The sequence below is a fragment of the Fukomys damarensis genome, unplaced genomic scaffold (genome assembly GCF_012274545.1).
Source record: "Fukomys damarensis isolate Sample0158 unplaced genomic scaffold, DMR_v1.0_HiC HiC_scaffold_17, whole genome shotgun sequence".
NCBI classification, from domain to species: domain Eukaryota; kingdom Metazoa; phylum Chordata; class Mammalia; order Rodentia; family Bathyergidae; genus Fukomys; species Fukomys damarensis.
This window is the reverse complement of record NW_022900929.1, coordinates 54,388,318-54,415,994: the sequence shown is the minus strand read 5'-3', so window position 1 is coordinate 54,415,994 and position 27,677 is coordinate 54,388,318. Positions and strand designations below refer to the sequence as shown.

Genomic DNA, 27,677 nt, shown 5'->3' with positions numbered 1-27,677 from the left:
CCGTACTTCCCGCGGGCTCCGAGAAAGTCTGGCTTCCCCCAGCACAACAGGTAGGCGTGGACCGTGCGGGGAGGTGCGGGAGGTCGCAGCCCGCCCCGCCTGCGCTGCTCCCCGGACCTGCCCTCCTGGGCTTCTGGGGACATTCCTGAGAGGCCCCGGGTCTCTTCAGGCCGTCCTGAGACGGATTTCCAGAAGGAGCGGTGGAGAGGAGGAAAATACTGCCTTCCGTGTGGAGTTCTGTTTCCAGTCTTCCTCTTAAGGAACCGAAGCCTTGCTGGTGTGGCATTTACTTAGTATAAGAAAACTTTTTGTTGTTGTTGTTGTTGTTGTTTTTGAGACAGGGTCTCACTTTGTAGTTGAGACTGACCTATAACTCACTATGTAGCCCGGGCTGGTCTCAGACTCAGCGATCTCCTGCCTCAACCTCCCGAGTGCTGGGATTACAGCCATGCGCCACCATCCCCGACTAGAAAACATTTCTTTTGCTCTACTGCCAGCCAGCACAGCGTCGTTTCAGGTGATCACAAATCTTTAGAAAGACCGTAAAGCGCTTTGTGGTACTTATTAATCACAATAATGCATACCTCTGGCAAGTTAAGATAATTTGAACTGTCAAGTAAGATTCAAGTCAAAGTTAGATGACCTGAGCATCTTCCTTAAAGGCCGTAATTATATGTAGTTTTTATATGCATTCATTTATTAAAAAATTACTTAGCACTTTTTATGTGCACACATGGTTCCCTTAGGGAACTTCAGCCTTAAGGAGTCGTTAAAAGTTTAAGGAAGAAAAAAAAAGGACCCACAAATACAGTTAAAAACTTCGAAAGAAAATACCTTCCGGGAGATTCTTTAAGGTTACAGAAAGCAGACGTATTATCAAAACTGAGCATTAGAAGACTTGGGTGAGGAAATTGTTTCATTTTCCAAACCTTTTAAGTATGTCTTTGAGAAATTGGTTTTATTTAAGTATTTTTAAACTATGGACTTTTTTTCTTTAATAAAATGGATAAGAATGGTGACAGTTGGAGGATACGGGAGGTTGGATTTGTAGTGCTTTAGGATGCATCTATTTACATAGTACAGAATAGGAAAAGACGCCCGGACATAGGAAGACCAGAATTCTAGCTTAAGCTTTTTCGCTACTATTTGTAGATTTTAGATTAAGTCACTTTTCCTTTGCTCATTATTTTACTTTAGTGACTGAAAAACATATATCTCCAAAATACCTTTTAAATTTTTAACCAAAACTAACTACATGAAATTAATAAATACAGTCTGTACAGAAAAATTATTTCTTTACTTGTCTTTACCCAGTGACTTATGTGTCTTCCTTCTATCCCAATTTATTTCAAAAAAGGGATTGAAGTAGCTTATAATAATCTTAATGAGCTATACTTAATTATGAATAAAATAAGAGGTTAGTTTCTAAAGTTTTTAAAATTTTGAAATTCTTTTATTCTAAATTCTGGTTAACCAGCTTAATGGTAATTCTTTTTTTTAAATATTGAGTCTTGTGTTCATTATCTCACAGTATAATTGGAAAGTTTGAATAATCCTATAACGAAACTATAATTCTCTTTAAAAAAAAAACACTTATGCATTTTAAGGAGATGTGGAGAAATTGTTATAGGATTCACTTAAGAAATGATTTTACTGGGGCCCAAGGAATTAGTAATAATTCCTGGTTTATTCATTGAATCCATTATCTAGTTCTAGCATGTAGTTCTTTTTTTTTTTTTTTTTTTAATACCAGGGATTGAACTCGACTTTGCAAGGCAGTTGTGGCACCACTGAGCTAATGTAAAGTTCTGATTAGAACAGGAGTTAACAATCTACAGTCTGTGAATCAAATCCATCCTGCTGGCAGTTTTTGTAGACAGTTATAAAGGATACAACCAGGCTTATTTGGTTATACTTTGTTTATGGCTGTATATATATTCTTTATGAGTAGTTGTGATAGAGCTGTATTGCCTGCAAAACCTAAAGTACTCTTTGATCCTTCATTGAAAAAAGTTGTGGATCCCTGAACTAGATGCTTAGTCATGAAATCTTTTGTAGGAGGAAATAGGTTAAATTCTACTTTAATTTTTTTGTTTTGTTTTGAGACAAGATCTTTCTGTATATTTTAGGTTGGCTTTGAACTCACTGTGTAGTACTGCCTCGGTCTCCCATGTGCTGGGATTACAGTCATGTGCCACTGGGCCTGGCATCTATTTTAATTCTATCAGATAATGCAGGATCCATAAATGCTGCTTGTTCCTTGGATGTGTAATACTAGAATAGGGGTGTGGCTTTTCCCCTGCATTTTGCTCATGTAACATTTTCTCATTTCAGCAGCTCTGGTATTTCGGAAGGGCAGATAAAGGGACCGATTTTTTATATTTCTCTTAGCTACTTTCTGATTCATAGTTTTAATGTAGATACAGTCTGGAAAAAAATTTTTTTGTCATTGAGTTTACTGTTCGTGATGTTTATCATAAGCAAAACTACTTTGTTTTCACAACTTTTTTTTTGGTACTGGGGGTTGAACTCAGGACCAGGTGGTGGCACCACTGAGCTAAATCCCAGCCAAAACTTTTTTAACCTGAATCTAGTGACAGTTAGAATATTATTGAAAGTATAAATATAAACATGAAGTCAAACATGTATCTACAGTAAAAATCAAATAAAAAATTAGAATTCTGAACAAATGAGCAACAGATGGTCAATCTTGGACTTTAAAAGAAATTATAACAAAAGATTTTTTAGAGAAAATACGTAATAGTATTAAAGCACTACATTATCTGCCTAAGAAATTAGAGCTGGTTTATATGATACAAAAGAAGAAAAACTTGGGAGAGGTGATAATTGTAAATATTTAAAGCTGTAAATATGCTTTTCTATTAAAATAATATTGTGCCAGCTTTGCTAAAAATGTTTTTGGTGTGTTTTCCAGTATTTCTCAAGTAATGGTTCTCTATGGGTAAATATACAAAAGTGTTAATATCCTTTTCTGTTGCATTTTCTTTTCTGTTTTTGAGACAGGGTCTCACTTTGTAGTTTGGGATAGCTTTGAAATCACTGTGCAGCCCAGCCTGGCCTCAAATTCATGGCAATCCGCCTGCCTCAGCCTCTGTAGCACAGGAATTGCAGGAGGGCACCACCACACCTGGCTTCTAGGTTTCTATATGCAGAGTATATGTATGTTTAAGTAAAATCACTAGAAAAGTGAAATTATCCACTGAAACACCAAAACTTCAAACATACATTTATTTTAGGAGGAAGGAGGAGAAAAAACAGATGCACAATTACAAAATTCTTCAGTCTTGATTCCAGAGTCCAAAGGCCTCTGGAAAGCTTCTTCATTAATTAGGCAGCAGACCATGGCTTGAATTGATACAGCTGCTATTTATAATCATTACTTATCCCATCTTATGTGAATGTGCTTATTTTTTGCTGCAGAAATGTGAGTTAGTTTAATGACAGAGTGCTTCTGAAACCAAATGTGGGTTGGCATAATAGATGGCATGTTCATTCTGTTGCATGTGTGGGCCATGGCAATGACAGCCAGAAGGCAGAGTAATATGGAGTTATTCCAGAGAGCTATACTTGCAGAATGAAGAGGCTAGCTAGACGTCTGGCTGGAAGTGAGAAGAGCGTCTGCCAAGGAAAGCCCTTCAGTAGGACTCCCAAGTGGTCAAAAATACAGCTAAATTCTAGGCCAAGTTTTTTTTCATTATCTGAAAAATGCATTTTCTTTTTTTTTCCCCCACTACATATTTGCACTACATAATGTTTACATTTATCGTGGGGGACTTGGACATGTATATAAAACATCTTAATTTTTTGGGTTCCATTGCAGGTCTTTTTTTCCTTCCCCATTTGCAAAAGCTCTATTTCATTTTTTTCCTTTTCGTGGTTTTTTGGGTACCGAAGATTGTACTTGGGACTTTGTGCTTGCGAGGCAGGCAGCAGAACCACTGAGCTAAATCCCTGGCCCTTTTTTTTTTTTTTAATCTCTTTTCCCTTCCTTCCCTCCTCCCTCCCTCTGTAGGCCAGGTATTCTATAAGCTATTTTATGAATTTAAAAGATGGAACCAAGAGGAAGGACCACACTGTTAGATGATAATGTGAATTTAAGGGTGAATCTGTTAGTGTTAGCCAGTATAAAAGAGCTACGAACAGTCTGTGAAGGGAGAAAAGGACAATTCTCAAGCAGGCTGAGTCTAATGGTTAAACAAGGAAGTTGTAGATGGCATATTATACAGGCAGCGTATATAGAGATAAGAGTTATTTTGAAAATTGAGCAAGAGTTTCTAGCTTGGCCTATAAATCCTTCTATACTTTAGGAATAATGGCATCTTGTGTACTTTGCTCCACTACTAATAGCCCTGTATTTCTCTGCTTTTGAAAATATCTATATTAAATAGTATTTTATTCTCTCCCATCACTGTTAACTGCCTACTCTGAATTCTTCCTACTGTATTGGTTTGCTTCTCATCTTCTTAGGCACTTTCCTCATTGCTGGTACAAAATACAGTACCCGACTCTGCAATTTAAAGGAGAAAGGGCTTATTTTGGCTGGCAGTTTCAGAAGTTTCAGTCCATGTTCAGCAGGCTCAGCACAGACATGATATGGTGGAAGGGTCTGGCTTGCAACATGGCAGCCGGGAAACAGAGATAGGGGAGATGGGAAGAGAGGTATATTTTTCCAGGTCATACCTCCCATGACCTGCCTCTTCTGAGCAGACAGACCCCACTTCCTGACAACATACTTAGCGGTTAATCCATTGTCTGGTCGCCCTCTGTAAGCTCTGCCTCTGAGTACATGGGGCTGTTGGGAACGTTTTTTGTTTGTTTTGTTTTGGTACCTGTGATCGAACTTGGGACCTTGTGCTTGAGAGGCCAGTGGCAGAACCACTGAGCTAAATCCCCAGCCATGAACATTCTTGATATGAGTAAAATAAAATTTTGTTTTCTTTTTTCTTTTCTTTTCTGTTCTGTTCTGTTCTTTTTCTTTTTTTTTTTTAAATTGTGATACTGGGACAGTACCACTGAAGTACATCCTCAGCACCACCACCCCCTTTTTAGTACATTTTTTAGTATATAATGTTTACATTTCTTGTGGAGAGTTAGAACATGTACATGAAACAATTTCTTTTCTTTCCTTTTTTTTGGTACTGGGGATTGAACTCAGGACCACTGAGTGATGCATCTTATAGTAATTCTTCTTTTCATCCCCTTTCCCTTCCCTCCCTCCCTCCTCCATTTCTTGATCCTTTTCCTTTTTTTAAATTTTTGTACATGTTTACAATACATAATGCCTCATTCCTTGTGTGTAGTTTATACATACTAGCCCTTTTTTATATTTATTTATTTATTTATTTATTTATTTATTTATTTATTTATTTATTTTGAGACAGAGTCTTGCTAAGTTGCCCTTGCAGTACTCAAACTTAAGATCCTGCTGCTTCAGTCTCCCTCAGTACTGAGATTACAGGCATCATTAGGGTGGCTGCTTTTTCACTTTTAAGATGGAATCTATTCCAATCTAGAGTTCAGATAATTGGATTATTAGCTACATCAAAACTACAAAAAAAAAAACAGGTTTCAACAGATTTATGTCAGTAAAATCCGTTAGTTGTAAAACAATAAATTGCTGTATAAACCATTTTTCTTTGTTTTTCACTTCCTGGTACCAGATTTTCACCTATGTGCCAAGTAATGAGATTCTTGAGTAGTGACTTTAGATGAATATGGTAGGAGCTACAGAAGACTAAAGCTTTTCTTATTTTAAAATCTGCCACTGAGACAGGTATGGTAGCTACACACCTGTGATCCACCCAGAACTCTGGGAGCTGGACATAGGAAGATCTCAACTTTGAGACCAGCCTGGGCAATTTAGTGACTTAATGAGACCCTGACTCAAAATTTTAAAAAAAGGGCTAGGAATGTTGCTCAGTGTGTATGGTGGTGGTGGTGGTGAGGTGCCTTTGGCTTTACTAAATGTCCAAAATGAAATAAATCTCCTTTCCCAGGAAAAAATGGGAAAGCTTGATAGGTGGAATGGAGAGTGAAAAAATTGTCAAGAATAGCCAAAGACTAAGACTGGGGATTTAGCTGAGTGACACCATGTTTGCTTTTTAAGTGCAAGGCCCTAAGTTTGATCCCCAGTACAGGGAGGAAAAAAAAAAAAGAATAAGCCAAAGACTAATAAACTAATACCTTTAATACTTATTGATTTACTGTCCAGGTGGAAGGTCTCTTTGGAAACTTATCTCTAGAAGACCTAACACTTAACAGAGCCTTGAAATACTAGAGACAGAGGAGGAGTAAAGTGATGAGAAAGAACTACAAAGTTACAAGGATTAGCTGCTTCAGCAATTGTGGCAGTAACTGTCAGTAATAGCAGTGATTAGAGATTGTATGAGCTGAAGGAACATGGACCTTGAAACTAAATATGGTGTAAACTTTCCTCCACTTTAACATAATTTTAGCCTTGGACAAACTTCTTTCTTGTTGTTGTTGTTATTATTATTATTAATGTGTGTATATATGTTGGGGATCAAACTCAGGGCCTTGTGAATGCTAAGCAAGTGGTCTACCACTGAGCTACATTCCCAGCCCAGGGACAAATTTCTTAATTCATTGTCTTTGTAAAATGACAACCTTAATTAAATCCAACTCTTGCCATTTTTTTACATCCCTAATAGTAATAGAAAACTATTGTTGCAGTACTTTGGAAAAACAAAAAAGGAAAGCAAACCACTTCTGACTTTTCCTTAATCCCAACTTAAAAATTCTTTGCCCTGTAACCCCCTTTCTTATTCTGTTCCCTCTTAGCTTTCTGCCCTATAAGAGGATCCCCATTGCTTCTTGGAGTGATGTATTTGCTGTTCCTGTTGCCTCATATTTTTCAGTGGAGTGAAACAACCTTCTTCCCATTCCTACCAACTTTGAGAGAAATAGTCTTGGAAATCTTGGTATAATGAATGCAGTGCATGTCTGTTGGTCTGTCTGTCTGTCTGTCTATTTTTTGAGGCAGGATCTCACAATGCAACCCAGACTAATAAAAACTTATGAACAAAAAGGAATTTAAAAATTTCTTTTACCTATAATAGTCTTTATTGATTGTATTCTATAGAATACTAGTTACATAAGGGGACCAACAGGTATAAGAAGAAATAGATAGTAGTGGAGAAAAGATCTATAGTTAGACTATGTTGAGAAACATAGTGATACATCATGCTATATCAGAACATGTGTATGTGGAAACCCTGGTAAAGAAAACTACTGACCTCAGCATTTTCCACAAATACTTCAACTTGCATTCTCCCTGCCCCTCCCTCCTCCCCTACGAGAACACTTGTTCTCATTCTTTAGCACTGTTGTTCTGCAAAACATTGCTTTATCTGTAAGTGTTTCTTGGCATATAAAACCTCTGTCCTTGTAGTTTTCATAATTACAATTTTTAATGAAAACAATGTTCTTGGAGTATGTCAAATTGTAACTATTTCTCTAGTATTAGGGTTTTAAGTTTTCCAGTTTTGGCTTCTACAGTGCTATAATTAACTGGATTTTCTATTTTCTTTCTCACAGAATTCTCAAAAATGGACTCAAAAAAATAAGAGCTAGGGATTTAGCTCTCAAGTTTCTGAGTTTGACCCCCAGTAACCTCCTCCCGAAAAAAGGTTGGGCTGGGGATTTAGCTCAGTGGTGCCACCACCTGCCTCACAAGCACAAGGTCCCAAGTTCGATCCTTGGCCATCCCCCCCGCAAAAAAAAATTAGACTCTTGCCTAATGGTAGTGATAGTTTTATGACTTCTGATAACATTTTATTGTTTTGCGAAAGAGCTGAAACATTTGCCACTATTCACATAGAACTATTAGCTTTTCTAAAATCTCAGTATTGGCTCAGAGTGTTTATATTTATCATATTTAGGTTTCATGTATGTATAATTTTGAACAATTCAGCTAAGTGAAAACTTTTTTTATTTTTTTGACACAGGGCCTGCTATGTAGCCCGGGCTGGCTTTGAACTCACAGCAATTCTCTTGTTTCAAAGGCTCCTGAGTTCTGGGAATAACAGGTGTGCGCCACCAAGCCTGGCAGACTATTTCTTACTAAATTTAAATCACTGTTTCCATAGTGTAGTGGTTATCACGTTCACCTAAGTTTAAATGACTAACATTTTAAAGTATTAACTAATAATGACCATTTTATATTTAGGGTTGTTACAGAGTTTATTAAAAAGAAAACAAGCTCATATAAAATGTCGAAAGTTTGAATGTCATTGTCAGAGATTTCCCCATTTTCTGATGCAGTTGATTTTTTTTTCTTTTTATTGAGGTTATTGGTACAATCTAAGTATACAATACAATTACATTCATCATTGGGATTCTGTACCTTGACATAATAGTTCTTGATTCTCATTCTTCCCCTTGTCCCTGCCCTCCCTCTACCCCCTCCTCCCCTCTCCATTTGCAAACACTTTATTTCCATTTTTTCAGTTTCTCATATTTTTTTCCTCTCCCTTATTACCTTTCCCCCACCCTTCCCACTTTCCTTACACCATTAGCCCTTTACTTCCTATTTCACATTATTAATTGTCTCATTAGGATCCTGTGTACTATTATAGTTTTTCACACCAAAGAAACTATTCGGTATTTCAGTTAAAGAAATATCTGTATGAACATTAAAAATAGGGAATCCTAAAATAAAACTAAAAAGGAAAGTAAAAGAGAAAAGGCAATGATGTGACACCAAAATAATCCTTAATTCTGGAGATGAAAATGGTCCCTGAACATATTTAAATTGCCTCTAGCTCTTATAGTCTTATCTTATTCTTTTTTCATTATTTAGAGAATACTTTATTAGTTTCTGTAATCAAACCCACGTAGATATGACCTTACATATTTAGTATGATGTGTTATCTCTGTACACATGGAAAAAAAATAAATAAATTAACATTTCTAGACCAATATGGCTGTCCATTTCTGTACAATGCCAAGTCAACACAGTAAATTGGGATAACTTTTTCTAAAGTTGGCAGCACCGTTAAAGTTTCCCAAAATTCAATTTATATATATGTGTGTGTGTGTATATATGTGTATATACATATATAAAGACTAATAATAGTATGTTATGTCTGATGCAGTTGATTTTTTTAAGAAAGATTTTTGTTGTTGCTTTTTTGGTACTGGGGATCAATCTTGGGACCTTGAGCTTGCGAGGCAGGTGACGGAACCATTAAGCTAGATCCATGGCCCTAAGGAAGATTTTTAAATAGTGAATCTATTATGGAAAGAAAGAAGCAAGATATTTTAAATTCAAAGGTGGAGTAAATACAGACCAGATTTTAAAATCATCAAACTATAATTTAAAGAACTCTAAATGACTTACTTTAGTGTATATTTTGCCGTAAAGCCAGGAAAATAGTATAGTAATTAAGGAGTCAGCAAACCACCTTTAGGATCATGCCTAGAGATGGGTCAAGTAGGGTAACAAAAACACTTCATTTTCTCTTTATGAGTGGGGCACAGCCTTCCTCAGGCAGCATGTCAAGTTTGACCTAATGATCTAGGTAAACTGTAATTTTGCAAAGCTTATACCACAAATAGGAACCTGAGGACAGGCTGGAATGATCCAGCTTCTTTCTAAATTAAATAATTACTGTATTTTTTGGAAAAGCTTGGATTTTAACATTTATGAATGTTTCCTAAAGTGTTAAGTCTTGAGAGTTGTTTTTTTTTTTTTTTATAAACAGAGCCAGGAAAAGTAGGCTAGGAACTGAGTTGACTTCTTGCTATATCTTTTAGAGAAAAGAGAGTCAGAGAAAAGTAATTGAAATTTAGTATGAAACATGTTCAAAATCTCAGGCACTTGATGCATTCTTGAATTAGTTTCAATTACTGCTTAGTAATTTTGTGAACTACTCTTTTTGAACTTTAGAAGGAAAAAACTTAATAAGCAGTATTTATTGTTTATTCAGTAAACCTATCTTGTGTCTATGTTCTCTTTGATTAGTTGTGATTTTCCTCTTTCCCTCTTCAGGATGATTTTCAGAAACAAAAATGACCAAAAAGATTAGGAATACTTCTTTCTCCCAATAAATTTCAGCATATTTCCTTCTCTGCCACTGTAATGGCAAACCTTTTAAAAACTCACTTATTTATCGTGAAGTGCCAACACTACAATTAAATCTAATACTGACAGCTGGGTGTGGTGGCGCACGCCTGTAATCCCAGCACTTGGGAGGCTGAGGCAGGAGGATCGCTGTGAGTTCAAGTCCAGCCTGGGTTACATAGTGAGTTCCTGGTCAGTCTCAACTACATAGTGAGACCCTGTCTAAAAAAAAAAAAAATCTAATACTGACATTTTAATAATTTAAAAAAACACCTCATACCTTGACATCTTTTGTCTTAGAAGAAAAGTAACACGTGTGCTATAGGTTCGCTACCACTGATCTATAAACGCTGGGTATAGAAAATTGTGTTAGCAGGTTCTGTCAGGACTGGCATCAGCAGCCTGTATCGGGTTGTTACTTACATTAACCTGCCTACATAAATTTAATACTACCTCATCTTCAGATAGAAAAGTAATTCTTGTTCATAATCGTTGTTGACTGCTCTTGGACTTTGAAGTGAGTTACTTTAGAAAACACCGGTCCTGGAAGATTGAACCTCAGCTCTTTTCTAATAGTAGTCAACAATATTTGTACGTGTAACTCTAATCTGGCTAAGTCAATAGAAGAAGTCAATAACAAGTGGTCATTGGCCTCTTATACTCAGTGTATAAGAGGGGGTTGAATCATGAATTGCCAGTATTCAGCCATTCTTTTTGCCTATATGAATGTTAATTTCATATACCAATTTAGGGGTTGCTTAGTGGTTTTTTTGTTTTGAGACAGGTTCTTGCTCTGTTGCCCAGGCTTGAATTAAACTCTAGGACTCAAATGATCCTCCTACATCAGCCTCCCAAATAACTTGAGACTACAGGTGCACACTACTGCATCCAACTTAGCTTGGTGGTTCTTTTCCATTAAACTAGTATTCTTATCAACTAAGGATAGTAATTTTGTTAGATAAAGTCTAGAAAGACATTATCTGAGGGTGTGCTAGTGTGGTGGTGCGCATTTGTAATTCCAGCACTTGGGAGAATGAGGCAGGAGAAACACTGAGTTCAAGGCCAGCGTGGGCTACATACTGAACTCAAGGCCTGCCTGAACTACACAGTACCCCCTCAAAAAACAAAACAAAACAAAACAAAGCAAAAAAGAGAGGGAGAGAAAGGAAGGAAAATATGTTGTCATGCTCAGAATTTCCTTGAAGTCACATTTTGTCTTGAAAGGTTTTATTAGTTTTGTTTTCTGCTGTATTTATATATCTTTATTTACAAAAGAGTGTTTTAAATTAATGTCAAGAGAAAATCTTTTATATTTGTTCTTCTGAGTGTAGTAATACATCTCTTGTTTGTTTTTTTGGCACACTGCTATGTACATCTGTTTGAGAAACATGATCTGGACAGTGTCTTAGTACCTTAGGTCTGGTTCACAGTGCTTCAATGGAGAAGACCTTCGGGGTGAAAATTATGATTAACTACCCAAAGAGTCTCTCTCATACACAAAGTAGAGGCAGTATTGCTAAAGAAGTAGATACTGTCCAGGAGAAACAGTTAAGCATCTAAAGGCCTTTTTTTACTCTGTTCAGTTACTGGTTTTAGGGTAAGCACATACAAGGTATGATTGTAAAGTAATAGAAGTAATACATATTCTTGTATACTTTTTTAAACTTTTATTTTTTTATCATTAGGGAGGGTTTTTTGTGCATGTTTATAGTACCTAATGACTACACCCTTATGGAGAGTTGGTACAGGTACATGACATCTCAATTCCTTTTTCATTTCCTTCCCTCCTTTACTTTCCCCTCTGTCCATCTTTTGGTCCCCTTCCCACTTGTAAAAGACTTACCTCCCTGTTTTTTATTAGCTATCCTTTATTTTGCTCTTTATATATTGAGTTCCTCATATAAGAGAATCCATGCAATATTTGGGCTTTTGTGTCTGATTTATTTCACTTGATCTTAGCCAAAAGGCCAAGAAGCAATTGTGTCTGATTTATTCACTGACTATTATGGTCTCAAGATGCATCCATTTTCCTACAGATGACTCAAGTTTATCCATCTTTATGGTAGAATAGTACTCCATTCATTTGTTGATAGACATATAGGCTGTTTCAAACATTGAGTTGTTATGAATTGTGCTGCTCTAAATGTGTATCACTATAATATGATGCCTTTAACTCTTTCAGGAAGATACCTAGAAGGTCAGTAGCTGGGTCAAATGGAATTTCTAGTTTGAGTTTTTTGAGGAATCTCCATACTGATTTCTGTGATGGTTGTATTTGTGTATATTGCCACTAACACGAGAAAGCTTTCTTTTTCTCCATAGCCTCACTGGCATTTGTCATTTTATTTCTTTCCTTTTTTGGGGGGTATAGTTTGAGACAGGTTCTTGCTCTGTAATTCAGGCTGGCCTCAGCCTCCTAAGTGCTCGGATTATAGGCATGTACTGCCATGCCCAGTGTTACTTGAATTCTTGACAATAGCTAATTTTTTCTGGAGTAAGATGGAATTTTCTGGAGTAAAATGGAGTAAGATGTTGTTTTAATCTGCATTTCTCTAATAACCAGGGACATTGAACATTTTTAAATGTATTTATTGCCTCTTTGTACTTTTTCTGAGAACTGTTTATTCATTTCAGTTGCCCCCCGCTTTAGTTGCCCTTTTTTATTGTATCTTTTTATTTTGGAGGGCCTGTTTTTTTTTTTGTTTGTTTGTTTGTTTGTTTGTTTGAGACAGTGTCTCTTTATGTAGTTGAGACTGACCTGGAACTCACCATGCAGCCCAGGCTGGTCTCGAATTTACAGCGATCCTCTTGCCTCAGCCTCCCAAGTGCTGGGATTACAGGTGTGCGCCACCACACCTGGCTCTTTTTATTTCTTTATATATTCTAGATATTACACCTCTGAGGTTTAGTTGGCAAAATTTTTTCCCATTCTGTAGGTTGTCTCTTCACTTTCTTGTTTGTTTCCTTCACTGCAAAAACTTCTTAATTTGTATATGTGCTGCCAAAGCAGTCACAAATCTTCTTAATTTGATGTGATCCCACTTGTTGATTCTTTTGTTTGTTTGTTTTTGTTTTCTGGAGACAAGGTCTCCCTCTGTAATTCAGGCTGGACTTGAATTCATTATGTAGCCCAGGCTGCCCTCAAACTTGAATTTGTAACAATCCTCCTGCCTTAGCCTCTTAGGTACTAGGATTATAGGTATGGGCCACCTTGGGCTCATTTCTTGATTCTTGATGTTTTTTCTTTTGCATTGGGATTTTGTTGAGAAAGTCCTTGGCTATGCCTATGTCTTCAAGAGTTTTATCTATTTTATCTTTCAACAGATTAAGTTTTTTGTTGTAACATTAACATCTTTGATTCATTTTTATTTTAGTTTAGTCTGTGGTTAGATATATGGTTCTAGATCCAACTTTCTGTGTGTGGATAGCCAGTTTTCCCAGTGCTGTTTATTAAAGAGGCTATCTTTCCTCCAGTTTGTTTTATGGCCCCTTTGCCAAAGATTAGATCTTGTGTACTTAAAAATATAAGATGATGAGTGAGCATAACAGGTACACATTAATGTTTCAGTTTTGTAGCAGCTCACTAATTCTAGAAGTTACTATTGTACTGGCAGCATTTTGATTAATACTGTCCTTCATATTATGTTGCATTCCTGGAGAGTCCTGATATATATTAGCCTCATTAAATACCTTTCTAACTTTTTAAAAAAATACTTCTTTTTACCTTCCTAACTTTGTTTTAATCTGAGATTCCCAAATTTATTCAAATGAGACAGTAGGTCTTTATTAGAGAAGTAGTACATTAATCTGATGCCTCATAATATCCCCAAATTATCAACAAATTATAATATTTTTGCTGGGGATTTAGCTCAGTGGTTCCGCCACCTGCATCACAAATTGTAATATTTTTAAGAGTACTAACCTCTAGAATGTTTGAGGGGCTTGATTGGATGAAAGAGTGGCATCATAGCATGTAATGCTTAAAGCATATATATCTCCACACAAATTTCTTAAATCTATGACCAATTTCTCTGTGACCTTAGAAATCTACTTAATTTTTCTCTGCCTTGATTTTCTCATCAGTAAGAGAGGGGTAATAAAAATAGTATTCTCGTGAACAATTTTGCAGATTATTCAAGAAAATAAATGTAAAGCCTTTAAAGTATTCCCTAGTCCAGTGATGGCTAACCTTTTAGAGTTTTCAATGACAGTAACAATCTGCTGCAGCATGTGTGCCATAGGTTTGCCACCCCTGACCTCAGCAATAATAAGTGCTCAGTAAGTATTAACTTCTGCTAAAAAATGACTGGCACTGATTTGGAGCAGCAGTTTTATAGAATTTTTTTTAAGTGGTGATCAACTCCACTTTGAAAATTGTATTAAATATATGGTTATATATATTCACTTCCAGTAAACTAATCATTTTGTAATCTCACCAGAGTCATAAGAATGGAAAATAAGAGAAAAATTAGAAAAACGAACCTTCCTCCAGTGTTTATAGGGTTGTAATTATATTAACCACTTAACAATTTACCCTGAGTATCACTTGGGCAGTGTTTTTATTTGTATGCTCACTATCCTGAGCATTGCACAGGAAGGTGTCTTTTTCAACCAGTTGATTCTGTGCACAAGATACACTTATGTCTGGGTTTTTTTTTGGGGGGGGGGTTTTTTTTTTTTTTTTTTTTTTTTTGGTACAGAGGATTGAATTTGGGACCTTGCGCTTGCGAGGCAGGCGGTGGAACCACTAAGCTAACTTCCCACTCCGTGTCTGTTTTATAGCAACTATTTTTGCATACTTTTTTATTTAGAAATTGTAATCATGTTTAATGTTTGTTTCTAGTGAAATCTTTTTTTTTTCTTTCTTTCTTTTTGGTACCAGGGGTTGAACTCAGGACCTTGTGCTTGCCAGGCAGGTACAGCACCACTGAGCTATATCTCTGGTCCTCTAGTATAATCTAATAAGTTCTGATTATACTAATTTATCTCCATTTTACTTGTGAAAAATAACGTATAATTTTGTGCTACAGTCTGTAAAAACTTTATCGTAAGTGCATTACATATAATTTTATACTTCTCCAGAACTCAGTGATACTTGTTTGTTTGTTTGTTTTGTTTATTTTGAGACACAGTCTTGCTAGGTACTTCAAGCCTTAAACTTTTGGTAGTCCTCCTGCCTCAGCCTCTTGAGTGCTGGGGTTACTCAGTGATATTCTTTTACCATACAAAACAGATGTATTTGGGACATTGAGAATGAATAGGAAGGAAATGCCAGTAGATCTGCAAAAGAAAAAACTGAAAAAGAAATGTCAGCATATCTAAGAGGAAAAGTGTGCTATGAAATGGAAAGACAAAAAATATGTCTCCTTGTTATCAACTGTTCATAATGTTGAAATGAAAGAACTTGAAAGAAGAAATGAAACTTTGAAAAATTCCAGTAGTGGTCAGTGATTATAATAATTCTATGGGTGGTGTTGACAGAGTTGACCAACGTCTAGCAAGCTAGCCTGTAATCAAAAAGTGGGGGGGGGAGTACCGATTTTCCCCCTCTGGCCCCTACCCTTCCTATGTACAAAAGCTTTGTTTCCATTTTTTCTATTTTTACTAGGAAAAAAATGTGTTATAAAATTTTGGTTTTGGTTTTGCTTTGTTATGTTTTGTTTTTGGTATGGGGGATTGAACTCAGGACCTTGGGCTTGTGAGGTAGGGGTGGTGCCACTGAGCTAAATTCCCACTCTCTAAAATTTTCTTTTTTGAGACAGGGTTTCATGATGTAATTCAGGCTGACATTGAACTCACAGCACTCTTCCTGCCTCGGCCTTTTCAGTTCTGGAATTACAGGCATGCTCCACCATGCCTGGCTGTTATAAAATATTTTTGCACCTTCTGGACCAGACAATATGGAACTCATTTGTTATTTTTTCAAAACAAAGGAGTGCAAAAAGTCATTTACAATTTAAATTTGGTTTACTAGACCAAGTAATTGAAAAATACAGGATACCAACCAGAATGTCCATTATCAATGTCATCATTACATTTAGTGAGTGGGCATTTTATTGAAATTAGACTACTAGACTACCCACACACAAAAAAAGGAAATGCCAAAATGATAGTGTAAAGTGTGTTGTTCAAAGAAAGATGGTAATGCAAAAAGAATTTGGAGAGCAGGGAATTTAGCTCAGTGGCACTGCGCCTACCTTGCAAGCACAAGGTCCAAAAGAAAAAGAATTTAGAAAGAGACTAGATACTATCATCCAGATTGTAATGTTGTGTTATGTATTAAATGTTATGTTTTAGGATACACTGTACACAGAAAAATTATTGAATAAATTTGATAAAATTGTTTTTATATTTCACATTGTCATAAAAATTTTAAAATATACAATATTTGATCATCCTGTGTTTAAATAATTGGACTTGTAAGTAGTTAAAATTTGCAGCAGACTGCGTTTGTATCTATTTTTCTAAAGTGGGACCTAGGTAAGAGCAAAAGTATCTGTTATTTGCAAAATGTATTTGCTTATCACATTTATAGCACATTTGTACTTTAGACTTAGGAAGTTTAGAAGTGAGATTTCCACTATGAATTGGGTGCTTCTTTTAGGAGTAATTTATATAAGGAATGTATTGAGGGCATTAGAGATAGCTTTTTGCCCTGCTTATATCTGAAGCTATTTACTGAATTATTTATTATCACACTGTTAGCTATTTTGCTTCTTGATAGATCATTTTACACCACAATATTGCTACTGCCTAAGGAATAAAATGTCTCTTCAGCAGTCCTAATGACCTCTAGAAATGGTAATTTGATTCTTAAGATACAGTTTTCCTTTGCCCTAGTGGATATAAGAATTTTTCTCTGTAATACTGAGGTTATTTTTTCTAGTCATAAATACTGCAAATTTGTTTTTTACCTTCTGTATACTTACTAGGTTTCTTCCAGAAATTCTCTAGCATTTTTTAACTTAACTGTGAATATTTTGGTCAGTTCATTTTGATTATTTAAGAAAAGAGGGTTTTTTAATTTTTTAGAGTTTTGCAAAAGGGTCTGGTCTTTGTATTTCAGTGGGTGGAGATCCTCCTCCCTCAGCTTTGAGCAGTATTATAGGTGTGCACCACCACAGCCAGGAGGAGGGCTTTTTTGAACCAGAAACTAGAATTCATGTTGCCTCTGTAAAAATGAGTTTTGTGGCAGTATTCTTTTTTTGTTCTCTGTTCTTTCCTCAACTCTTTTTTTCCTCTCCGTACTGGGGATCAAACTCAGGATCTTCACTTGCCAGGCAGGTACAGCACCCCTGAGCTAAATATCTGGCTGTTCTCTGTTCTTAAAAGTGATAAAAATAATCTAAATTGTGTTTGTTTGTTTTTGTTGAAGGACTATCAGCATGTCATAGTCATAGATGAACAGAACTTACTGGGAAGGACCACCCAAATATCTAAAGCAGAGATTTGGCCAGTTGTGGCAGTTTATGCCTGTAATCCCAACCCTTGGGAGGAAGGAGGATAGCCATGAGTTTGAAGCCAGCCTGAGTTACATAATGAGTTCAGGGGCATCCTGAACTATAAAGTGAGACCCTGTCTCAAAAAAAACAAAAATAAGTAAATAAATAAATAAAGCAGAGATTTGAGAAGACAGTGATTGCTGATGGAAGTGGAATCCCTTGGCCTCTGGGATTAGTGTCCTGTAATCTAGAATATTAGCCCAGGCAGAAGACACAAGACACTAAACAGGAGTTGAAAATTTAAATAAAAATACAAGCTAGGTACAGTGGTGCATGGCTAATAATCCCAACACTTGGGAGGCCACCTGGTCAATTTAGCAAGACCTTCTCTCAAAAACACTTTTTAAAAAAGAGCTAGGTATGTGGTTCAATCAAAAGCCTTGTGTTCAGTTCCTGGCATAGCACACACATAGCACACACACACACACACACACACACATCCATGGAATAACTTCTTACTACTTTTTATTGTGATTTTTTAAAAATGCAGAATTGAAGACCAGTAAAATAATTGTTCACATGCCCACTAATTAAATTTCACCTGTTAACATTTTGCAGTTATTTTATGGTTGATTACTTAAAAGTGCTTTATGGCAACATATTTGAGTATGTACTCCTAAAAATTAAAAGAAATGTCCCATAATCACAATGCCATTTTATAGATAGATGTGTATATTTTATTAAGACATATTATGTATGTCTGGAAAGCTTTAAAGAATACATAGGAGATACTGATCAATAAAACAAACAAAAAAAACCTGCTGTTGATTATTTGCTACAGCAAAATTAAAGCCACATTGGATCTGGGTCATAACAAATGTGATCTACAGTGGACCTTGACCTACAAACTTGTAACTCATGTTGATCGGTTGAAAGCTTAGGCTCCTCTACACAGCCTTCAGAGTCTTTCCTATATATAGCCAGATCACAGTGTACTCAGAGAGACATTGGCCCAGGATTTCTCAGTTAATCCCACATAGAAAAGGATGTTGTACTGTTTTTTCCAGAACTCTTTAAGGGTTAAATCTGTATCTGAGACCATCATTCAGATCATAACTCAAGACTTTGGTCATAAATTAAAACTAAAATTCAGGTCATAATCCAAGTTGTTTGTATGTCAGGCTGGCCATAACTCAGAGTCTACTATACATTGTTAAAATTTCTGGACAGGGGCCAGGGATTTAGCTCAGTGATTCCACCACCTGCCTTGCAAGCACAAGGTCCCAAGTTCGGTACCCAGTACCAAAAAGAAAAAGAAAATTCCTGGACAGCATCCTCCAAGTGCCATAAAGGAAAAGATTGCTTTTATAACAAGACTCACAGAAATAAAAACACTCTCTGCTAGCTGAGATGGAACTGTTTACTTAATTCTTAAATTGTAAGTAGTATCCTTATTAGGCTAGGAAACAAGTACTAAAGAGTATAAGTCCCTCTGTTTCTAGTTTGATCTCCAAGTAAATGATAAGGCAAAGACCCAGGGAAAAGGCAAGCTTTTACTAATGGTATTGTAGTAGGAGATCTGGATATTTGTACATTTTATGATATATACCTAGGGCCTATTTTAGTAAAAGGATATTTAGGAAAAGAGAGAAAACTGAAAAAATAACCCTGAATAATCTAACTTAAATCGAAAATTTCCTATCATCTCAGCACTCTGGGAAGCTGAGGCAGGAAGATTGCAAGTTTGAGCTTATCCTGGGCAATTTAGCAAGTCTGTGTCTCAAAATCAAAATAGGGCTGGAGATATAGCTAATTAGAAAACTGAGCTCAGTCCCAGGAATGACAACACAATCTCTAGAATTTTAGTAGAATATCTTTTCTGTTTAGCAAGTTTTTGCATGTAATGCTAATAATGCTGTTCTCTTTTGTCTGCTCTTTAAAAAGAGGCACTGAATTGAAGTCTACTGGAGCAGTGGTGGTGGCCCACAGGTGTAATCTCAGCTAATTGGGAAGCTGAGGCAAGAGGATTGCAAGTTTGAGGCTGCCCTGGGCCATTTAGCAAGACTATCTCAAAAAGTAGCAAGCTGAGTATGTAGCTCAATGATTGAATACCCCTGGGTTTGATCTCTGATACCATTAAAAATAGGAAAAGAACTAAATACAAAGGTAGAGGTGTGTCAATGTTAATGATAATTTATTGAGGTTTTCCCAGATTTACCATGGACCAGTTATAAAAGATGTATACATTTAATTATTGTATTTTTACTCTTTTCTTTTGAGACAGAATCTTGCTGTGTACTTCAAGCTGGCCTTGAACTCACTATGTACACCGGGGTGACCTTGAACTCTCTGGCCTCAGCCTCTCCCAAGTGCTAGGATTATAGACGTGTACCACAATGCCTGGTTGTTTTTGCATTTTGATATGATTTCTAGTATTGTCATTGCTTCCTTCTTACACACCTTTTAAAATACATTGTTTTCCTCTTTTGCAGGTTTTTATTCTTAGATTTATTGACCAGTTCATTGAGAAGAATCGTGACCAGCTAGGAGAATTTGCTACAAGGAATGGAATTAGCTCATAGCTTATTGCTGAATGAAGATGCATATAGTCAACTAGGAGAAGTTCGGAAGGCTGAGTTTATTTTTGAATGGTTGAGATACTTGGAGAAGCTCTTGATAGCAACTAGCAGGGTGGGTAAAATTACAGAAGACTTGTGTGTGTGTTTTTGAGTATTAAGTGGCAGAAAATTTTCAGCTCCTTTAATTTGCTTTTCTAGTTAAAATAGCCCAACTTAGCTTTAAAAAGCTAGACTTTGAGCCAAGCATGGTGGCACATGCCTGTAATCCCAGCACTCGGGAGGCTGAGGCAGGAGGATCATTGTGAGTTCAAGACCAGCCTGGGCTACATAGTGAGTTCCAGGACAGTCTCAACTACAGAGTGAGACCCTGTCTCAAAAAACCAAACAAACAAGCGAAAAAAAAAGAAAAGCTAGACTTCATAAAGATTTATAATAAAAATAGTAAATTTTGAAAAAAAAGTAAATTTGTCCCTTCCCAGATTGACATTTTCATTATTATGAGATGTTTGCTGTGTTCAAAAAAGCAGACATATTAGCAAGTATTATTGATACTACTTTATATGTAACATCTAACTCCAGCCTCATTGTGTTTATCTTCTGCATCTTGTGTTCCTTTATATACATTAATCTCTCTTGCAGCATAATGCTAAATAATCTAGTGGAAGCTTGTCTTGGAAAAAGCAAGTGTGGTGTCTCACACCTGTAATCTCACATACTGAGGAGGCTGAGGTAGGATCACAAGTTTGAGGCAACCTGTGCAAGTTAGCAATATCATGTCTCAAAATTAAAAAAAAATAGGGCTCAAGATATAGCTCAGTGATTGAGCACTTACTTAGCTTGCTTTAGACCTTGAGTTCAATCCCCAGTACTTGAAAAAAAAAATGATATGAAGAATATAGGAAAAGATGAATTATAAAGCCCTTGGATAAGCATATTCCCTTTTTAAAGAGCTCGTGGAATATAACAAAAAAAGGAAAACTGGTCATTCATACTGTTGATCTACAGTCTGTGGCTGCCAATGGTTTCCCATGTTTGACTGGAGGTGGCACTTCTAAATAATCTAGCACATATCCAAAACTAAGGACATCCTCTTACAAAATTACAGTGCCATTTTTAATATATAAGTGGTTTTTAAAACATTAGCATTAACCAGATAGTGCATAACTATGATTCCAGCATTCTGGGAGGCTGAGGCAGGAGGATCACAATTTCAAGCCCAGCTTAGGCAACTTAATGACTTAGTGAGATCCTGTCTCAAAAAAGTATTTTTAATAAAAGAGTTGGGATGCAGCTCAGTGTGAATGCCCTGAGTTCATTTCCTAATACTACAAAAAAGCAAAAATATACACAGGCACACACACAAAACCCCATGTTAGGATCTGAGTTTAATACCTAACACTGCCAAACAAAACCCTACTATATATGGAGAAATTTAGAACTTAACAAAAGTCAGATTTTTGTCAAAAGAAAAAGAAGAAACAGCAGCATTACTGAACACATTCTTGTGAGATGGGACTAACTGGTTCCCATGGTGTAAGACATTTGTAAAGTTTGCTGATTTTCAAGAGAAGAAAAAAATAAAAGCAACTTCTGGATTTGAAAAATAAATTTAATGGAAGACAAATTCTTTTTTTTTTTTTCTCATTGAGTTTATTGGTACATTTTAGGTATACAGTATAGTTACATTCATCGTTAGGATCTTGTACCTTTACATGACAGATCTTGGTTCTCATTTTTCCCCATATCCCTGCCCTCCCTTCACCCCTTCCCCCCTTCCCTATTTACAGATACTTTATTTCCATTTTTTTCTCATTTTTTTTGTTTTCCCTTATTTCCTTTCCCCTACCCTTCCCACTTGCCCTACACCTTTATGTAAGACAAATTCTGTATACTGATTTCTTTGTAGAATTAGGACTTAGTAAACATCTGAATAGCAATAGCTTTTTTTTTTTTTTTTTTTTTTTTTTTTTTTTGGTACTGGGATTGAACTCAGGACCTTATGCTTGCAAGTTAGGTGGTGAGCTAAATCCTGGGCCTCACCAATAGTTTTCTAATGATAGTCTCTACTCTTTTTTTCAGAGGTTAGACAAGTAAAATGTATTAACATTGCATATAATAATTACATATAATAATATTGCAAAAAATTTCAGTAAATTTAGAAAAAGATCTGTATAAAACAGGAACCCATTATAAGAGCTCTTTTTATAGATTATACTGCTCTTTTTATGCAGATACATTTGGAGGAGATGATTCTAGTTAAAAATGCAAATTTACTCTGTCCTTCAACTATATAAAAAAAAGATTTAGAAGAAATAGCATCCTTGTCTTTTCATTTATTTACTTATTTATTTTATTTATTTATTTTGGTACCAGGGATTGCACTCAGGACCTTATACTTGCAAGGCAGGGATGGCACCACTGAGCTAAATCCCTGGCCCAGATCTTGTACTTGTTAACAGAGACTGGTATAATGTAATTCAGCATTTAGTTTTTGGAGATAATCAGAAAGACAGCTACTTGTTGGTATACTGTCCTTACCATCCACCAATTTATTTGTAGCTTTTATTTAAAATAATTTTATACAGTATTTTCCTAGAGTCCTTTTACTTCTTAAATATATGAAAGTGGGGCCAGGGATTTAGCTCAGTAGTTCCGCTGCTTGCCTTGGAAGCTCAAGGACCTGAGTTCAATTCCTGGTAACAAAAAAAAAAATCAAATATATGAAAGAAAATTTTGAGAATTACATATAATTAGGTTGACTTTGAATCATGTTTATGTCACCTTTCTTTCCAGAATGATTTAAAGGAGAAACAGAAGATTCTTGTTGAACAGCTCCTGTCTTTGTTGAACAGTTCTCCGGGGCCTCCTACGCGCAAACTCCTTGCAAAGAATCTAGCCATACTTTATAGTATTGGAGATACATTCTCTGTTTATGAAACAATTGATAAATGTAATGATCTTATTCGTAGCAAAGATGATTCTCCAAGTTATCTTCCCACCAAACTGTAAGTTGAATATAAAAACTGAGCAGAAACTGGGTGTGGTTGTTGTACAACCCTAATCCCAGCACTCAGGAAGCGAAAGCAGGATTGCCACAAATTCAAGTTGGAGGCCAGTCTGGGATACATAGTGAGCTCAAGGATAGCCAGTACTACAGAGCAAGACCCTGTATCAAAAAGGAAAAAGAAAACAAAATACTTCTTCCTTAATTGTGTGATTTTTATGAAGTACACAGCCTACTTGACAGTCATTTTGAAACTGGATACACATGCTGTTCAACACATTTTTTTAATCACTTAAAAAATAAAGTACCATTTTTTCATTAACTAAGACAGTTTTTTAAAAAATATTTTAGATACTCTTGGGAATTCAAAAATCTTAAGATTTTACCGGTTAAATGTTGAAGATATTTTAAATAATTCATATTTTAGATGTTTGTAGTTTTTTAGTTTCTGGTAGTGAAAATTGATAATAAATAGGAAAGTACCCTTCTAAGAAGCTAAGAACAGCTTAACTTCTTTCTCCATGGGATTCTGTCCACTTTATCACTTGTTATTTTAGAGAAGGTATTGAGCCATGAATGGTTCCATGATAGTAATTATATATGGGTATTTTTGTTGATCTTATATTTAGCTTAAAATAGAATGTATTGTTCCATAAAATTTTCAGATTTCAAACTTGATCATAGTATTTGTTTTTCTTTTATGATAAAATCTGTTCTTGATTAGTATGTGAAATTCTATTAAAATATTTTGCAGAATTTTGTTTTGTAACAAATTTGAAGGGGTAGAGTCTTGGAGCTAAGATTAGGATTAATTGAACATCTGTTTATCCATTTAAAATTCTTATTAAAAATATAATTTTATTTTTATCTAAGTGTCATGCCTTATGATTTAACAGTAGATTCTTGGAAATTTTATCTTTTCAAAGTAAAATTAGTCACTGGTAGCAATATATAATCCTGGGGAACTGGATATTCATATGCAAATGTGAAATTGAACTCTTCTATCATACCTCATACACACAATTAACTCAAAATGGATAAAAGGTCTAAATGTTATAGCTAAAACTGTAAAACATTAGGGAAGAAAAGCAGATTAAATATCTGTGACCTTGGATTAGACAATCTTTTGCTAGGTCTAAATGACACTTTATGACAATTGAAAACATTTGTGTTTCAAAAAATACTCCCATGAAAGTAAAAACAGGACTGGGGATTTAGCTCAGTGGCTCAGCCGCCTGCCTTGCAAAGGCAAGAACCAGAATTTGATCCCCGGTACCAAAAAAAAAAAAAAAAAAAAAAAATTTTTAAAAAAAAAAAAAAAAAAAAAGTAAAAACAAGAGTGGGAAGAAAATTTTAAGTAATTTTTATATAATGTAAAATTTCTCTTATTCCTTTTTGTTTCTAGCCGTGACTAATTTGTAATTTAAATGTCATTTCAGTGCTGCGGTGGTATGTTTGGGTTCCTTGTACAACAAATTGGGTAGAATACTTGGTAACACCTTTAATGATACAGTGGGAAATATTCTTAAAGCTATGAAGAGTGCAGAAGTAAGTATAAGTTTAACCAAATAATAGCAACATGATAGCATTTTATAGATTTATGCTTTCTTCAGCTAATAAAAGTGCTTTATATACTATAAGCATACATGGATGTCTATATAAATTTATCTACATTTTTTCTGTATCTATATATCTATAAATTATTTCTAAATGATGCATAGTATACTCTGTATATTGAATCCTTATTATAAAAGTAATAATGTAGTAGAACTTTGTATGTTCATATAAATCTTAATGTGCAGAAGCTATTACATTGAACAGATCCATCTCTGCTTCTTCCTTTCTCTCCCCCTTTTCCATTTAATACTACTTACTTGCACCAGAGCAAGTAGGTGTTACTGGAGACTTGGTATTTGATAACTAATATATGCATAGTGAATGGATTAATTGTTATACCAGCATTAGAAAGGAATACAGAATATTGTCAAGGAGAAAAAGCATAGAGGAATTAGGTGACCTTTTAATTGCCAGTGGAACATATACTCTGTCTTGTCCTCATTGATGGTCTGCATCATTTATTTCCCTGTAGCATCATTTTGAGACTATATTGTTATTTAACTTGTAAAATACTACAATCTCTTGATGACTGTAGTTTCACCACTTTTGAAACTGTTGCACATATTTCAAAAAATTTAAATCTATTACTCCTGGTATATAAAGGTAACTCAGCACCTTTAAATATTAAAAAAGTCACATCTGTTACTCTTCCTGCCTTATAAAAAATAGTCTAGAAATAGTTTATAGACATACATTTTTTGACATGAAAAATTAAACTGTTAAATTTCAGAAAGTATATAACTGGGCTGGAAATTTAGCTCAGTGGTGCTGCCGCCTGCCTCACAGGCACAAGGTCCTGAGTTCAATCCCTGGTACCCCCCCAAAAAAATTTAAAGTATGTAACTACTCCACGATGTCAAATCATAATCAGTAAGGGATTCTGCTAAGTACATCACATCTCAGCAGTAGTTTCCTGAAAGATCAAAGATGATTCGGGAGAAGAGATTTTTTTATAAGAGATTTAAAAATTTTTTTTATAAAAGTTTTCTTAAAAAGTGGATGTCTATAAAAACTTTCATTTACTGGGATATAGCCATTTAAAGCAATTTCCCCGTTTCTATCTCCATTGATTAAGTAACACTGCTTCTTAGGCCACATGGTTAATAGAGAATTACTCTATTTGTATCAAAAAATCTAAAGTTAAGTATTTTATTACTTATTTTTTTTTTACCTTTATGTTTTAGTTGGTCAGGTACCATACCATTTCATTGATATTGAAAGGAGTTCCTACTTTTACCCATACTCATCAGTGAAACACATTTGAAACTGTGTTAGAAGAGAGTTCAGACATTTTCCATTAGCACTCATTTTATGTCCACCTATGCCTATTGTGCTTTATCTTTTATAAATAAATTTTATTTTATCCCATCCCCCAAGCCCCTCCCCTTTGTGATCCTTTAAACAAAGATAAATGACATTACTATGAAAGTGATGCTTGCTACTGGTCTTTTGTCTTCTTCCAGTTTTAGTGTCCTTAACTTCTAGGGATATAAAAATCATTTTGGGAATTTAACAAAAGAAAGCATTTAATAATACAAGCACAAGCAGCTCAATTTATTGCTTATTTACTGTACTTCAGGTTCTATGGTGAATGTCTTATCCTCAAGAGCTTATTTATTTCTTCCACTGGTTCTTTGAGGCTAATCTTAGTCTTATTTTATAGATGAGAAAATTATAAGAACACCTTAAAAGTCATACAGCTACTGAGAGAAAAGATTCAAATTGGAGGTTGAGGGGGTAAAGGGAGGGCAGGGGTATGGGGAAAAAATGAGAACCAAGATCTGTCATGTAAAGGTACAAGATCCCAATGATGAATGTAACTATACTGTATACTTAAAAAGTACCAATAAATTCGATTAAAAAAAAAAAGATTCAGACTCTAGTCTTTTTAATTCTGAATTAAACTATACTACCTGATGATGGAGTATTAATTGCTACTGAATCTATTGACTATTTGCTTTGTCTGTTATTCTAAGCACTTTACATTTATTAACCCATTTGTTCATTATAAACAGACTATGAGTTGGATAATATTACCTCCATTTTACAGATTTGCCCAACATTGTGTAGCTAGTAGTAGCTAACCCTGCGTTCTTACTATGTTATCTTTTATTATAGCAGCCATTTATTGAATTGTTAATGACATACAAGCTCTGTGGTAGGCACTTGTCATATAATTTAATTTGATCTTTACATTAACCCAGTGAATTGTATGATTTTGAAATCTTACATATACAAATAACACTTTTCAAGTAGTAAATAGAATTATTGGTTTTTTTAATGTCAGAATGGATTGGTTAATATGGACAAAAACTTAAGTAATATGTAAGATAAATATCAGTGCTTCCTGCATTCTTCATAGTGGATTTTTTTTCCTATTCTTTGAATTTTTCTTTTCTTTTTGGTAGTCTCAAGGACGATACGAGATTATGCTGAGTCTACAAAATATTTTGAATGGGCTAGGGGCTGCTGCCACATCTTGCCACAGGGATATTTATAAAGCTGCTAGAGCCTGCTTGACAGATAGATCCATGGCTGTGCGTTGTGCTGCTGCAAAGGTAAAATATCCAATGAGAATTAATGTAAAGAAAATTAAATTGGATAATTTCTGTAAAATATTAATAACAGCTACATGGTAATCAGCTAGGACTGTCTCATTTTAACATATGAGAAAGCTAAGGCCCAGAGAGTTATATGGATTTCCCAAGGTACAAGCAGTTAGTAACAGATTGTCAGAGGGTGGGAAGTTAAGGTCTTAGGTTCTTTTTAGGTATTTATTTTACTCTGCTATGCTTCCTTTCCATACATAGGTAAACTGAAGTTTGTATATAAGGTTTACATTTTGAAATGATTTTATTTTTGTTTTTAATCTTGCCTTCTTAACATAGTTAATTAGGTGGTACCTTAGTGAGTGTGTGTGTGTGTGTGTG

At 35.3% G+C, this 27,677-nt stretch overlaps 1 protein-coding gene across 4 annotated transcripts in view; it reads left to right on the top strand.

Moving 5' to 3' along the window:
• Window positions 1-27,677, top strand: part of Heatr5a (HEAT repeat containing 5A) — a 152,455-nt gene that overhangs the window by 33,184 nt on the left and 91,594 nt on the right. For 3 of the 4 annotated variants that reach the window (XM_033765122.1, XM_033765120.1, XM_033765121.1), the window contains exons 2-5: window positions 20,040-20,238; window positions 22,920-23,131; window positions 24,570-24,678; window positions 27,156-27,305. In XM_033765122.1, coding sequence (XP_033621013.1) covers window positions 20,113-20,238; window positions 22,920-23,131; window positions 24,570-24,678; window positions 27,156-27,305 — 597 coding nt within the window. In that variant the 5' untranslated portion in view covers window positions 20,040-20,112. Of the gene's footprint in view, window positions 1-466; window positions 518-20,039; window positions 20,239-22,919; window positions 23,132-24,569; window positions 24,679-27,155; window positions 27,306-27,677 lie in introns of those variants that run through there. The other variant, XM_033765119.1, reaches the window with a different exon arrangement.